This window comes from Sus scrofa, unplaced genomic scaffold, assembly GCF_000003025.6.
Source record: "Sus scrofa isolate TJ Tabasco breed Duroc unplaced genomic scaffold, Sscrofa11.1 Contig1660, whole genome shotgun sequence".
Taxonomy (NCBI): Eukaryota; Metazoa; Chordata; class Mammalia; order Artiodactyla; family Suidae; genus Sus; species Sus scrofa.
In genome coordinates this window covers 44,968-61,033 of record NW_018084929.1, presented here as the reverse complement: position 1 = coordinate 61,033, position 16,066 = coordinate 44,968, and the positions used below count along the sequence as shown (strand labels likewise).

The window sequence follows — 16,066 nt, the reverse complement described above, 5'->3', positions numbered from 1 at the left end:
TGAGTTGGGGGCTGGCCTGCCGAGGACCCCTGAACCCCAGAAGAAGTCCCCCGAGTCTGCCCGGGCTGTCTAGGCTGCATTCGCTGTTTGCAGAAGGGGAACGGCGGCAGCTCTCTCTCTCTCCCTGGCTGTAACCCCCGGCTCCATTTGGAAAGTTCTGGAGGATTTATGCTCCTCTCTGGCAGCCACGCCAGCCATTCATCAAGCCGCTGTTTCCCTGACAGTGGACTGAGCGGGGCCGCTGTTCCCCGGCTTACCCCCGATAGGTGTCCTCGGGAGATTTATTGTAGTTCCAGAAGCGCAGGCCTGCGATGCTTTCGGCTCTGTCGAAGCGGATGGTGACCACGTGGTCCAGCCCCGGCGAGAAGGGGATCAGCCACATGTGCTCGTCCTCCATGGTGATGTTGGCTCCGTCGATTAACCTGGGATGGGGGTGGGGGTGGTATGAGGAGCGGAGAGGTGAGGACAGCCCCGCTGCTGGGAGAACCACCTCGTGGGGTCTACACCCACTCCTCTCCCCACGGTGGCTCCTGCCTGGCAACGAGCGTGGCTGGATCAGGCTCATTACGGGGCGGCAAGACTAATTAAAGCAACGGAGGGAGTCATCTCTCGTTTGTGAAGTTAGACAAAGAGGAAAACGGCAGGGGCAGGGGGAAATAATAGTCCATGCTGCTAAAGATGCCCCGAAGCCATCATCAAGGTTTTTTTGGTGGTGTTTTTTGGGTTTTTTTTTTTTTTTTTTTTTTTTTTTTTTGCTTTTTAGGGCTGCACCTGCAGCACATGGAAGTTCTCAGACTAGGGGTCGAATCAGAGCTACAGCTGCCAGCCTACACCAGAGCCACAGCAAGCAGGAATCTGAGCCTTGTCTGTGACCTACACCACAGCTCACGGCAGCGCCGGATCCTTAACCCACTGAGCGGCGGCCAGGGATCGAACCTGCAACCTCATGGTTCCTAGTTGGATTCATTTCTTGCTGCGCCACAACGGGAATTCCCATCATCAAGGTTTTAAAACAGGGGGTGTGTGGGGGAATATGATTTTCCAGGATGCTTTAACCCATGGATCCCATTTCTAGAATTCTCTTCCTCCTAAGGAAAATTTATTCTCCAAACTGGAAAGCTGTCTACACCAAGATCTTACTTTTTTTTTTTTTTTAAATAAAGCATTTTTCTTTATTTGTTTGGTTTTTAGGGCTGCACCTGCAGCATAGGGAAGTTCCCGGGGTAGGGGTCGAATTGGAGCTGCAGCTGCCAGCCTACGCCATGGTCACAGCAACGCCAGATCCTTAACCCACTGAGCGAGGCCAGGGATGGAACCCACATCCTCACAGAGACAACGTCAGGTCCTTAACCCGTGGAGCCACAACTGGAACTCCCAAGATGTGGACTTATATTGGCAACAAACAAACCGTAAAAGGTCTCAAAATAGGGAACCATTCAGTAAATCTGTAGAGTAATTAAATGAAAATCACCCAGGATGATGTAAGAACAGGGAAAAGGCGGCCGCAGGATGGCAGGCGCTGATTTCAGTGGTGCAATATGAGGACAAGGACCGGGAGAGATGGATGCACAAGTTGAAAATACATTTCTGTCAGAGGGCATGGGAAGTGACTATTTCTATTTTCCTAACTTTCTCTAAAATGCTGAACTGAATGTACATTCTGAAGAAGTCTATTCCTTCTTTCTTATGCTGGGGGGAAAAGATACTAAGATTCAAGGATGAACTGGGCAGCTCCTGGTTGTGGGGCAAGGATGCAGGTGCCTCTGTGGGGAGCTGGTCTGGCCTGTGGTCACGTGGCCTGGGTGTTTCAGAGCAGCAACCCCCCTCTGCCCCCCAACTGAGAGGGAGCACCCTCATGCGCTTCTCAGCTAGTGTTTTTGTTTTTTTTGTTTTTGTTTTTTTGCTTTTTGCTTTTCAGGGCTGCACCGCTGCATGTGGAAGTTCCCAGGCTAGGGGTCAAATCAGAGCTGCAGCTGCCAGCCTACACCACAGCCAACAGCCAAGTGGAATCCGAGCTGCGTCTGTGACCTACATCGAAGCTCACGGTGTCACAGCTCATGGCAATCCTTAACCCACTGAGCGAGGCCAGGGATCAAACCTGCGTCCTCATGGATACTAATCAGTTTGGTACCACGGACCCGCAATGGGAACACCTCAGGCAGTGTTCTGAGAAGAACTCGCCCCGGACCACACTGCACTCCCATCCCAGAACAGTCTCTGGTTCTCCTGCCTCATCCTTCCCAAGGCTGCCCAGCACACCTCAGCCCCAGGCACCTGCTCTGATCTCACTACCACTGAGAGGCCTGGCCCCGGAGATAAGGGCTCAGCTCTCCGCCTTCCGGGCAACCCCCTCCTCTCACGCTCACATTTTCCTGGTGACTTTGAATCTGCTGTGCTAGGAGGGACACAGGCGGTTGCCACGTTCCTAGGTTTTAAAATAAACTTTATGTTTTCCTTTTACATTTTAAAGTTTTGGACTTGGAATAAATCTCACAATCGAAGCGTTCCTCCAAGGAGGTAATGCTTCTTTTTTCCTCTAAAAGGCCGTTATTAAATTGATGGATGATGTGTCTTACAATGGCTGGCATCTTAAAACTGAGGAAATTCAGCAATTTAACCCTGGGGTGTTTGTGGAATTAAGCTGACTGAGTCTACCACTAAGACAGAACCTTCTATTTCCTTCCAAAAGCAATTACCTCCCGTCCTACAGACACTGCCTCAAGTGAAAATTTACTTTCTTCAAGGAACAAACCTATTCCTTTTAGCTCGGTCCACAGAAAAACCTAGAATCAAGGACTAACCCAATAGCAATGAGCATCCCAGTGGTTAGATTATGGTTTCTAATACACTTCTCACCAGACGGAACCTGGCTTCTTGAGAAATGGCGAATCATACCTGGGACAATAACTAGACGAGAGGAACAGAATATCCGTCACATTAAAAGCAAGCACTTAAGAGACTAGTCTACAAAAGGATCCAGGAGCTCCCAGTGTCCACAAAGGGATCAATTTGAGCATCAATGGGATTACAACTATGGATTGAAACCCTTCAGACACAGTAGGTTTAAATCCATGAGTTTATGACAGTCCAAGCAAACAAGTGCCTTAAAGAATGCTAGAGAGGAGTTCCCATCATGGCTCAGTGTTAACGAATCCAACGGAACCATGAGGGGCAGGTTCGGTCCCTGGCTCCCTCAGTGGTTAAGGATCCGACGTTGCCGTGAGCTGTGGTGTAGGTTGCAGATGTGGCTCGGATCCCTGGTTGCTGTGCCTCTGGTGTAGGCTGGCAGCTACAGCTCTGATGAGACCCCTAGTCTAGGAACTTCCATGTACGCGGGTGCGGTCCTAGAAAAGACAAAAAAAAAAAAAGAGTGCTAGAGACACATTTGCAGTTTTGAAAAACTGCAAAATGAAGGGGAAACGAATTAAACTGTTAGATTATTGTTGAATTTTCCTACTCGAAGTATATCTAAACGTCACCAAATAATTGAGGGAAATTTTCTCTTTTACTGACCAAAAAAAAAGTGATAGGCTCCGTGTAATACCATTTCACCAACAAGCAATAGATCTAACCACTGGACAGTTGGCTGCCAACATCACAAGATGCCTGACAACTAGACATTCCGTGTGTCCTAAAAGCACCCACAGTGACACCCATCCCTGATGGGTGTGTCTTGCCCTAACGGTCAAACCTCAATCTGCTCGGGCCTCCAATCTAAGGAACAATTTTTAGGAAATAACAGGGGCCTGAAGAGCAGGTTAAACAATACTGCAGAGAGGCGAGTAGTAAAATCCAGACTCAGCAGGGCAAACAAAACAAAAACAAAACCCTGGTTTCTTGAACAGATAATTTATAAGAAAAAAAGGAAAAAGAAAGGAAAAAAGATGGGAGGGAGTTCCCATTGTGGCTCAGTGGTAACAAATCCAACTAGTATCCATGAGGACTCGAGTTCGATCCCTGGCCTCGCTCAGTGGCTTAAGGATCTGGTGTTGCCATGAGCTGTGGTGTAGGTCACAGATGCGGCTCAGATCCCAAGTGGCTGTGGCTGTGGTGTAGGCTGGCAGCTACAGCTCCAATCTGACCCCTTGCTTGGGAACTTCCATATGCCTCGGGTGCACCCTAAAAAGAAAAAAAAAAAAAATTGATGGAAGGGAACCTAGAATTACAAAAGCTTAAGAGACATATAAATCTGCAAATGAACTTATTGACAAATAAGTAGTCACAGAAAACAAGGACCTCCCGTACAGCACAGGGAACTCTGCTCAATGTTCTGTAATGACCTTGAGTAGATGGGAATATATTGGGAATATGTAGGAAAATAATCTGAAAAAGAACCCATATGTGTAGGAGTTCCTGTCGTGGCTCAGCGGAAACGAATCAGACGAGCATCCATGAGGACGTAGGTTCGATCCCTGGCCTCGCTCAGTGGGTTCAGGACCCGGCATTGCCGTGAGCTGTGGTGTAGGTTGCAGACGTGGCCCGTACGTATCTGGTGTGGCTGTGGCTGTGGCTGTGGCGTAGGCTGGCGGCTACAGCTCCGATGGATCCCTAGCCTGGGAACCTCCATATGCCTTGGGTTCAGCCTAAAAAGACAAAAAAAAAAAAAAAAAAGAATGGCTATGTGTATATGAGACTGAATCGCTTTGCAGTAACCTAAACGAACACAACCTTAAATCAATTATATTCCATAAAAAATTTCAAAATAAAAAATTATTTAAAAAGACATCAAATAATTACAATGTATGGCTTTATCTGGATGTCTATCAAGGAACAAACTGTTAGAAATAACAGGGAAAAAGTCAAAGAGATAGAAACATGCTGGTATCTAGTAATCTGAGGAATAATGATTAATTATTTAGGTGTAATCATGGAAATCAGATTATGTTACGTCTTATTCATTTATTTTTTTTTTTTAGGCCACACCTGCGCATATGGAAGTTCCCAGGCTAGAAAGTGCAGCTGCTGGTCCATGCCTCAGCCACAGCCACGCCAGATCCGTCCCACGCCAAGCACCGTGGAGAATCCACAAAGCACCCCTGGATCTGGAGACGGGAGAACCTGACTTCTGGTGCCCTGTGTCCCTTTCCTGGGCCTCCATGTCCCTTGACTGTAAATGGGCAGACCCTGAACCTCAAGGGGTGGCCGCAGAGAAGCTGGGATGCAGCTGATGTTTGAAATCTACAACGCGGATCAGGCCCTGAGCCGCCGCTGCTGTCAGGTGCCTCGCGCTTCTTACACTCACTTGTCCAGGGTCCGGGAGTCGTCCGTGTACTCCGGGAGCTCATTTAAGTCTCTGGGGCAGGCAGAGATCTGGTGCAGGTGGATGGGCAGTGCCTGGCCGTCCCTGCCCACCACTTCCAGGCCCGTGAGCCCCAGGTAATGCAGGTCTCCCCAGGAGGCGGTGAAATTCAGCTGCAGGCCTGCAACAGGAAGAAAAGTGACCCGTGAATGCTGTGGGTTCCAGAGGGGGCAGCCGACATGGAGCAAAGGCGTGGTCTTCAGTCTTTGCATTCGACCAACTGGAAACCCAGGCTGCAACGAAAGAGCCTTCCAAGAGGGCTTTGCACCCTTCCTCCTGGTGGCTCTTGGGCCTGGGACACTGCTGATGCTCAGAAATGTCTGTAGGATGAATGGGCCGGTGTGGTTTAAACCTACAACGCAGCCCTGGGTTCTTTCTCCCCGTATCAATCCCTTGTAAACACCCTGGTGTGGCTTCTCTTGCTGCTTGGCCAGCAGGCTTTTCCATCTGGCTTCTGCCTACCTTTCTAACCTCATCTTGGACCCAGGATTCCTGGCTCCAGCGAGACTGCCTTCCAGTCCCTCGTATTCACATGCCTCACTCTCACCACAGGGCCTTTGCACGTGCTGTCCCGGCCCTGGAGAACTCACATGGCCTAGGCTAGCTTGTGCTTAGATCCCAGCTTACTTCCTCAGGGAAGCCGTCCCAACGTCTTTAACCACATCAAACCTGTATTCACAGCCCACCACGTCACCATGAATGTCCCAGAGTGTCTCAGTCTGGTCAACACTGAGAGCTTGTGATCGATTGGTACATATCCCTCGGCCCTGCCAGTTAACTCACTGAGGGTAGAAATCCCATCTGTTTTGCTAGATCCCTGTGTCCCCCTGAGCCTGGCACGGCACCTGCCACACAGTAGGAGCTCAGTACAGACGGAACAATTAAGCAAGCAATCAAGTGGAGGCCACCGCATCACTAAGTCACAAGGTGGGAAAGGGACATTTTATGCAAATTGGCCGTGAGCGTGAGGACCCACGTGGGTTCAAGGAAAAGGAAGTGACCTACGGTGGCCCCTGTCCATCAGGGGGCATCAGGAGTGTACTGTGGTCCTGGGGAGACACTGCCCACTTTATGTCCCAGAAAGCTCAGGGCCAATGACTCTCTCTCTGGACATCTGGCTGGAGTTTCTCTTCTTTCCTCCTTGGTCTACCACTCCAGCCATGACCTCACCAAGCCCGGTGAGCTCTTGGAACCTGGGAGAATCGGGGGCCTGTGTCAGCTCTCTTTTGGGTAGATGTGCTACAAAGATCCACGCTTGATGCCACATCCACAGAACGCCAGCACCGTAGCACTGCAAGAAGGAAGCCTGGATTCATGTGGTCCCACCCATTTCAGCTCAGACGAGGAAGCAGAAACTCAGGGAGGTCACAGGACATCCATGGGGCTAGCAATGGAGGCCAAGCCACGCGACCTCCCTGGAGGGTGGCTTCCCTCTCCTATCGCCCTGTTATTTCTAACATACCTTTCATAATCTCTGTTCTCCATGGTGTCAAGGGAACTCTGAGCATCTTGGGGGTGGGGGGGTGGGCAGATGAAACAGATGGGTGACCAGCGTGGCCCCAGGGTGCATCATAGCCTGTCACGGCACCAGCAGCCTGCCAAACGGCCACAGGTTCCTCCTACGGAGTCCTTGCCTCTTTGCAGCGGCAGGGACTCCCATCCAGAAGTGGAGTCGGTTTCTCCACTCCTGAATCTGGGCCCCGTGCTTTGCTTTGGCCCATGGGACAGAAGCAAAAGTGAAGCAGGCAGAGGCTGTAAGGCGCATGTGCACAGGAGTTTGTCTTTTTCTGTTCTTGGAGTCTTGCCATGTGAGGAGCCAGACTAGCCCGGTGGCCCCATCACTCTGACCAACAGCCTCTCAATTGCCAGGTGAGTAGGTGCAGATGCCTAGGCCATTCAGCTGCCAGCCTGTCTGCCAGCTGACCAGACCCATGAGCTGGCCCGGCAGAGGCCAGCCAGGCTCAGATGAGAAGGAATGCCTAGCTAAGCCACTGCATTATGAAAAATTACAATTAATGTAATTGAGGTCCCTCAATCTAGGGCTGGTTTGTTCAGCAGCAGAAGCTCACGGATGCATTCCTTTTCATGATGAGTCTAGGTTCAATGGTCCTGTCCTCAGAGAGGCCCTGCCTATACCACCTGAGCTCAAGTAGCCCTCTCCCCCATCACTCCCTAAGCACTCACTCTGCTTTATCTGTTGTCACCTGCATTTATTTGCTTATTCTTTTTTTTTTTTTTGGTCTTTTGTCTTTTGTCTTTTTAGAGCCATACCTGCGGCATATGGAGGTTCCCAGGCTAGGGGTCTAATCGAAGCTGTAGCTGCCAGCCACAGCCACAGCATTGCCAGATCCAAGCTGCATCTGCGACCTACACCAAAGCTCACGGCAACGCCAGATCCTTAACCCGCTGAGCGAGGCCAGGGATTGAACCCATAACCTCATGGTTCCTAGTCGGATTCATTTCCACTGAGCCACGACGGGAACTCCTGCTTATTAGTTCTTATCAATCTTTTGCACGAAGATGGCAGCTCTCTGAAGGCAGAGGGTCTGTTAGCTGTGTTTATTGTTATATTCTCAGAGCCTAGAACAGTGCCTGAAAAACAGATGGTCAATTGAGGCTTAAAAAAAAAAAGATGGGTTTTGAGATCCCGTTGTGGTTCAGTGGGTTAAGAAGCCAGCGTAGTCTCAGGGAGGATGTGGGTTTGATCCCTGGCCTTGTTCAGTGGGTTAAGGATCTGGCGTTGCTGTGAGCTGCACAGTTCGAGGATGCAGCTTGGATCTGGTGTGGCTGTGGCTGTGGCGTAGGCTGGCAGCTGCAACTCCGATTTGACCCCTAGCCAGGAACTTCCAGATGCCACAGGTGTGGCAGTAAAAAGAAAAAAAAAAGATTGAAGAATACCTGTTTAGTAGATACCTGCAGTGAATGAATCGAAATGCCATCCTTTGAATATCACCAAAATCATAGTCAATGGTAACAGTGACAACGCTGCGTAGTTATGCTGTAGGCCACCCAGGAAGTCCCATGGTCAATGGTAGACAAATAATTTACCTGCTACTATATACCAAGTCCTGTTCTTGGCACTGGAGATTCGGGGTGAATACACAGCAAACTCTCTCTAGGAGCTTCCATTGCAGTGAATTCAGGCAATGAACACATAACAAACAAATAAATCGATGGTTCCATAGAATGATGTGTGGTTTGTTTGTTTGTTTGTTTTTGTCTTTTGTCTTTTTAGGGCTGCACCTGCAGCATATGGAGGTTCCCAGGCTAGGAGTCCAATCGGAGCTGTAGCTGCCGGCCTCCACCACAGCCACAGCAATGCCAGATCCAAGCCATGTCTGCGACCTTACACCACAGCTCACGGCAATGCCGGATCCTTAACCCACTGAGCAAGGCCAGGGATTGAACCCACAACCTCATGGTTCCTAGTTGGATTCATTTCTGCTGCGCCAAGACAGGAACTTCCATGAAAAAAATGAAAGAGATAGGATAGGGCTGGTCAGGGAGGGCCTCTCGGAGGAGGTGACATTTGAGCTGAGACCTGGATGATGAGGAGACCACCATTCGGTGGCATTTCCGGAAGGAAAACTTAGGCTGAGAAGACAGGAGGGGCAAAGACCCTGGGCTGGGAACACACCTGACAAGTGACGGGGGGGTGGGGGAATGGAGGAGGTGAGACAGGAGCTAGATCTGGACTTTCTTCTCTGCCGTGGGGTGCCAGGTGCCTTAGATTTGGAGGCAGGAGAGTGACATGATCTGACCAGGGTCTTGGGACCTGCACTTGCGTCGGACTCCCTAAAGAGGCCAGGGAGGAGGCTTCTGTGACACCCATGCCCTGGACGAGGGTAGGGGTGATGAAAACGGAGGCAGTGTGGACAGATTCAGGGTCTGATTGCAGACAGCACGGCCAGGACCCTTAGTGATCCGAATGGGACGGAGAGAAAGAGAAGTTTCTGACCCAAGGGACAGAGGGGCTGTGGGTACCACTCCGAGATGGAGAAGGCCTGGAGGTGGAGGAGGGAGCAGATTTAGATGGGGGCGAGGGGGACAAAAAAATAAAAAATAAAAAAATAAGAAAGGAGTTCCCCTCGTGGCGCAGTGGAAACAAACCCAACTAGGAACCATGAGGTTGCAGGTTTGATCCCTGGCCTCGCTCAGTGGGTTAAGGATCCGGTGTTGCCGTGAGCTGTGGTGTAGGTTGCCGATGCGGCTCAGATCTGGTGTTGCTGTGGCTGTGGTGTAGGCCGGTGGCTACAGCTCCGATTCGACCCCTAGCCTGGGAACCTCTATATGCCGCGGGTGCGGCCCTAAAAAGACAAAAAGACCAAAAAAAAAAAAAAAAATAGATGGGGGAGGGTCCCTGGGAGGGAGAAATGCCACTGCCCCCTCGAAACAAGAGGCAGCACCCCAGATTCTCCCAAGCCTGTCACCCCTTTGTGTGCCTGGCAAGATGCGCTGCGATGCCATCTCATCTAGTATGGCTCCGAAAGCAATTATTCTCCTTTCTGAGCTAATATCCGTGTTCCATATTCATTTTTCTCTGGTGTATCAATTAGTATTTATATAAATGGAAATTAATTTTGTTATTCCTCTCCCGTGTTTCAGCTCTCCCAGCTCCTTTCCTATTCATCACTGCTGATATTTGCAAAACTTCCAAAATTAGTGTCAACTGCAAATTGGCACGTCATAGATTCCCCTTTCAAAACAGTCGTAGGATTGGCCGTATTGACAAAAATCAGCTCCAACACGCCCCCCCAACACAACCCCCCTCCCCCGGCCCTTGGGTCCCTTTCTCCACGCTCTCTCCACTGGCACAGGCTGGGGAAGCGGGTTCAAGGATCTGGGATATCATGAGGAAAAAGCCAAAGAGTCAGAGAAGAGAGAGATTCAGAAACCACAGAGGGGTCCTTTGGTCAGGAGGTTCATCTGCCTTCTTGCTGCGTAGAGAAGCAGAGACATGATACTTGCATTGCAGCCAAAAGGGCTGTGCGCTCTACGCCAGGGCCAAACTCCCCAAGGTGTTGAAAGAACACTTCTGAGAAAGGTCAGAAGCCGGTTTGGCGGGAGCCATTTACAGAGAGCATCGTTTGGGGAAATTGTCAGGGGACAGGGGCTGCTTCTGGCCAGCCTGCCTTCCTCTTCCTGGGGACAGCGCTCTGGCCAGCTCTGAAGCCCTGTCTGGGTGGCTGACTCCTCAGCCTTGGCTCCAAAGACCGTCTCTGACCCAGGCTGGGCCAATCTGTGTTTTCCATCACAATCTCCCTCCCTCCCCGTCAGGGTGAACCACAGAGATTGGTGAAGGATGGACTCCTGACCCGGGCCACGTGGAGAGACTTAATTCCGGGACCCCTGTTGGTGGTATCAGGGAATGGAGGATTCTGGGCTTGCTGGGCAGAGCTTCCAGAGCGCCCCCGTGGACAGGGTCTGAATGGGAGACAGACGAGGAACGAGAAATGGGGCAGAGAGATGGAGGGAGACGCCAAGGCTTGACGGTGGCCTTTGTACGCCTGGATCTGGCACTGCAGGAAACTAGCAGTCCCTCCGCGTGAGGGCAGAAATTTCCTTTTTTGCTTAACTCAGTTTGAACTTCATTTCCGTCGTCTCCCCTCCCACCCCCTGCCCTGAATCCTGACCAGCCTAGGGGAGGTCACACTGAACGAGACACGACTGCTGTCCCCCGGGCTGGACACTCACTTCTCACTTTTTGGCCTTGTGGGAGCTGTGTGACCTTGGGTGGCTTACTCAACCTCTCGGAGCCTTGGTTCCCTAATCTGATCCGGGACATGGGGAGAATGAGAGCTGTGAGCCTGAACGGGAGACGCAACCAAGACTCAAACCAGGCTCCTGCCTATAGTAGGATGGCTTTTACATGTCTCTGTTGTCCCAAAGTAATTGAGAGTTCTGGCCACGAGGGGCTGTAATGGGAGTTCCCGCTGTGGCTAAGTAGTAATGAACCCGACTAATGTTCATGAGGACGCAGGTTGGATCCCTGGCCCCGCTTGGTGGGTTAAGGGTCTGGCGTTGTTGTGTGCTGTGGTGTAGGCTGCAGATGTGACTTGATCCGGCATGGCTGTGGCCGTGGTGCACAGAGGCTACAGCTCTGATTCGATCCCTTGCCTGGGAAATTCCATATGTGCAGCCCTAAAAAAAAAAGGTGGGGGTGGGGGGAAACGCTGCGAAGGTTTAAAGGCTTCTTCCTCTTTTCCATCCTTGTGGAGGGAGGTGGGGAGAGCTGAATTCTTACCGGGTGCCACGGAAGCCTTGCTGGGGAGGGTGTGGGGGTGCAGCAGGGCCTTAGGAAGGGCTTATGGGGGATGCTGTCGGGCACTGCCCAGATCCCATCTCCCTTCGCCAGGACTGAATGGCTCAGCCCTCCCGTGGCTGGAGTGCTGACAGCCGTCAGCTCATAGCTGAGCTCCCCAAACATGACTGCCCTTGGCCTTGACCCCTTCCCAGCCTGTATCCAGTGACATGTTAATACAGACATGTCAAGGCCCAGCCCCCTACTCGACTCAGGACAACGCCAAGGGGCCTTCGCAGCGCCAGAGCTCCCCGTGGAGCTGGCCTCTAGAGGCCCTGGTGTGGCTGCCCTGAGCCCTACTCTCCCTCTGGCCAGCCCTGCTCCCTGCCTTCCCTCAAGAACACGGCCCCGGAAACTCCGTCTCCAAGTCTGCTTCTTGGGAACCCCATGGGGGACAGTGGACATCCTTTCAACAGGCAGGGATGCGGGGTTGGGAGGGTGGGCACACCAGGCGGCGGCTGCAGGACTGGCCCAGAAGCCCCGGCACAGGGTCTCGGAGAGGAGGGTGGGGAGGTGGGTGGGATATGACCAGGGCGTGACAGGATGGGGGGAGGCAAGAAGGAGTGAGGGGGGGGAGGTGAGGCCGCGGGGAGCAAGTTTGCAGAGCCTGCTGTGACCCTGAGCCTGAGGATTCCCCGCGATGCACGTGGAGTAAGAGAGGAGCTGGCGAGACTGGAAGAGGAGAGACAACGGACCCAGTGACACCCAGCTGGGATCTGCTCAGAGGCCACCCACTGGCAGCTGGCTGGCCGACGACACAGGAGTTTTGTCTGGCTCACATGGTGTTTGAAAATATTGACGAATTAATCCCCAACATTAAAAAAATCTGATTTCATATAAAAATCCAGACGTTCGACTTGTCAGAGACCTGGTACCTGGGCTGCTCCTCCTGCACCCCCGCCCCCCCCATAGAGCTGCAAGGATGCAGGTCTTCCCTGCTCAAGCATCTGCTCTGTGGTCCAGGACGCGGGGGCAACTCGAGCCCCTGGACTCACGGATGCCTAGTCCCTTGTGGCTCCTCTGTCTCCTTGCTCTCCAGCTTCTGGGCTCTGACGGCAGCCTCCCGGGTCAGGGCTGCAGTGGACGCATAAGACGTCTGTATGTGAACTGCAGAGATCCCCCCAGCCTCCGGAGGGCACGAGGGGGGCCAGGCATCCTCTAAAGGCCTCCGCCTGGCCAGGGCCAGGGAGCCCAGTTCAGGCTGGGTTTGGCCCCTGCTTGTCCTACGGCCTCTGTGCAAGGTACCAGCTGTCCAAGTGTCCCCGGAAACCCCGTCCCAAGTGGCCATGGCCCTCCCCTCCCGCTCCCGCCCCTGCCCTAGGAGAGGGCACTCACAGATCCCATGGTAGACGCCCGGCTCTGGAGTGGTGACCTCTGGGACAGGGGGACTGGGTGGCATCTCTGGCTCCAGGACCTGCACATGGTTTCGGGGGAGAAGCAGAGGGAAAGCAGGTGATTGTAGCGACACCCAGACAGCTGGCTGGCTGTTTTCCCAGCTCCTGCTGCCCACCCTGTGCCCCAGGGAAAGCCCCATGTCCTTTTTTTTTTTTTTTTCTCTCTCTCTTTAGGGCCACATCCGCGGCATATGAAGTTCCCAGGCCAGGGGCTGAATCAGAGCTGCAGTTGCCGGCCCACACCACAGCCACCGTGGATCCAAGTCGCCTCTGTGACCTATGCTGCAGCTCACGGCAATGCTGGATACTTAACCCACTGCATGGGGCCAGGGATTGAACCCACAACCTCATGGATACTAGTCAGGTTCTTAACCTGCTGATCCACAGCGGGAACTCCTTTTGTTCCTCCCCCTGTGTCTTTTCTTCTGTTTCCTGCACTTGTGGGGCTCTGTGACTGGTAGTATGGGGGGAGGGCAGGAACCCTTGTGTCTCTGCTTCCTTAACAGAAGCTGTCATTGGCAGAGGAGGAGTTTGATGCTACCAGCTCAGGTGATTAGATTTTCCTGAAACAGAGAAGGACCCATCTAGTTAATCTAGTGAGCTGAAGGCTGGAGGGAGGGAAAGGGATTGGAAGAGACGGATGGAGGGAAGGAGGAGGGTGAATTCAGAGGGAGTGGTTCTCATCCCTGGGGCCTATGCATGCACATTTTTAAAGCTCTCCGGGGAGTTCCCGTCATGGAGCAGTGGAAATGAATCTGACTAGGAACCATGAGGTTGCGGCTTCAGTCCCTGGCCTCGCTCAGTGGGTTAAGGATCTGGCATTGCTGTGAGCGGTGGTGTAGGTTGCAGATGAGACTCAGATCTGGTGTTGCTGTGGCTGTGGCGTAGGCCAGCAGCTACAGCTCTGATTCGACCCCTAGCCTGGGAGCCTCCATATGCTGCAGATGTGGCCCTAAAAAAAACAGACAAAAAAAAAGCTCTCCAGGTGATCCACAGGCAGGCAGGTAAAGAGCTATTGGGCTATAGACAGAGTGGGCTGCCACACCCTACTTCTTGGGTCTCTGGGTACACTTTTCTCTCTTTTTTTTTTTTTTTGCTTTTTAGGGCAGCACCCGCAGCATATGGAGGTTTCCAGGCTAGGGTTCGAGCTGGAGCCATAGCCTCTGGCCTATGCCACAGCCACAGCAACGCCAGATCCGAGCCACATCTGCAACCCACACCATAGCTTGTGGCAATGCTGGATCCTTAAACCCCTGATCGAGGCCAGGGATTGAATCTGCGTCCTCATGGATCCTAGTCAGAGTCGTTTCCACTGAGCCACGGCGGGAACTCCAACACTTTTCTCGTTAGATTGCTGCACCATAAGTCAGGGTAGAAACGCTGGTCCTACATCACAGACAGGAAAACTGAGATGCAAAATGAGGTCTGGATCTTAGGAGTTTCACTGGGGATGGTGCTTCGTTACCCAATGATGCCCTGATGACTCCCTGGTCCAGCCCCACGGGACAGCCCCTCCAGGCCCCTGCCGGGTGATGGGAAGGAAGGGAGAGAAGCACTCTGCCAGAAGTCACCCATGCTCACAGCAGGCTCTGGCCCTGGCTGGTGCTGCTGTCCTGGAGCCTACATGTCTTCTCTCGCCTCCCCCAGCACCCTGCCCTCCTTGAGGCCCCTGGGACGCCCCCTGGTGGATGCACTGATGTGGACACCCAGGCAGGCGTGGTGCAGCTCCAGCCCAGACCGGCCCCTCACAGGACTAGATTCCGTCAGAGTCCCTGAGCAGGGACTTCATTTGGAAAAGGCTGGGGGAATGAAAGGCCTCAAGGCCGTCTCCCAGTTGGAGGCCCATGCAGTAAAGCCAGATCACAGACAAGTTTTGTAGCCCAGAGACGGTCTGAATTTGTTGCAAACAGTATTTGGGGGGAACGTGCCTGTGGCATGTGGAAGCTCCCAGGCCGGGGATGGAACCCGAGCCACAGCAGTGACAACACCAGATTCTTAACTTGCGGAGCCACCAGGGAGCTCCGCCAACATTTTTGTTTAATGGGGAGATGTGACATAAAAATCCAGACTTCTGGGTGTGGCTCAGCAGGTTAAGAACAAGGCATAGTGTCTGTGAGGATGCAGGTTCGATCCCTGGCCCCGCTCAGTGGGTTAAGGATGTGGGATTGCCATGAGCTGCAGTGTAGGTTGCAGATGCAGCTCGGATCCCGCGTTGCTGTGGCTGTGGTGTAGGTCGGCAGCTGTGGCTCTGGTTCGGCCCCTAGCCTGGGAGCCTCCATATGCCTCAGGGGTGGCCCTAAAAAGAAAAAAAAAAAAATCCAGACTTCTGGCTTTCTTTGAAAAAATCAGGACACCCATCAACAATGGCCTAGCCTGTCTGGGTGGAGGGACAGCTGCTTCCCTGCAAGGGGCAGGGTCTCACCTCCATATGCTGTAGGTGTGGCCCTAAAAGGACAAAACACACACACACACACACACACACACAAACACACACACACACACAAAAAAAAAACCCAAAAATGTGGAGTTCCTGTCTTGGCACAACGGTTAACGAATCCGACTAGGAACCATGAGGTTGCAGGTTCAATCCCTGGCCTTGCTCAGTGGGCTAAGGATCCGGCATTGCCGTGAGCTCTGGGGTAGGTCGCAGACGAGGCTCAGATCCCGTGTTGCTGTGGCTCTGGCATAGGCCGGTGGCTACAGCTCTGATTGAACCCCTAGCCTGGGAACGAACCTCCATGTGCTGTGGGAGCAGTCCTAGAAAAGGCAAAAAGACAAAAAACAAAAACAAAAACAAAAAACACACAAAAATGTGAGTTCCCATTGTGGCAGGCACAGTGGAAACAAACTCTACTGGTATCCATGAGGTTGCGGGTTCAATCCCTGGCCTCGCTCGGAGGGTTAAGGATCCAGTGTTGCCGTGAGCTGTGGTATAGGTCGCACATGCAGCTCAGCTCCCGAGTTGCTGTGGCTGTGTGGCTGTGGTGTAAGATGGCAACTGAAGCTCTGTTTTGACCCCTAGCCTGGAAACGTCCCTATGCTGCAAGTGAGGACCTAAAAGGGAAAAAAAGA

General features: G+C 52.5%; 1 protein-coding gene across 1 annotated transcript in view; it reads right to left on the bottom strand.

Annotated features, from left to right (window-relative positions):
* Nucleotides 1-257: 257 nt before the first annotated feature.
* LOC110258246 (protein KIAA0556-like) overlaps nucleotides 258-16,066 on the bottom strand; it is a gene marked incomplete at its 3' end in the record, with an annotated part of 53,257 nt that continues 37,448 nt past the window's right edge. The window contains exons 5-7 of the mRNA XM_021081434.1: nucleotides 12,936-13,014; nucleotides 5,243-5,420; nucleotides 258-422 (exon numbers count right to left, since the gene is read on the bottom strand). Of these exons, the coding sequence (XP_020937093.1) occupies nucleotides 258-422; nucleotides 5,243-5,420; nucleotides 12,936-13,014 (422 nt within the window). The remainder of the gene's footprint in view (nucleotides 423-5,242; nucleotides 5,421-12,935; nucleotides 13,015-16,066) is intronic.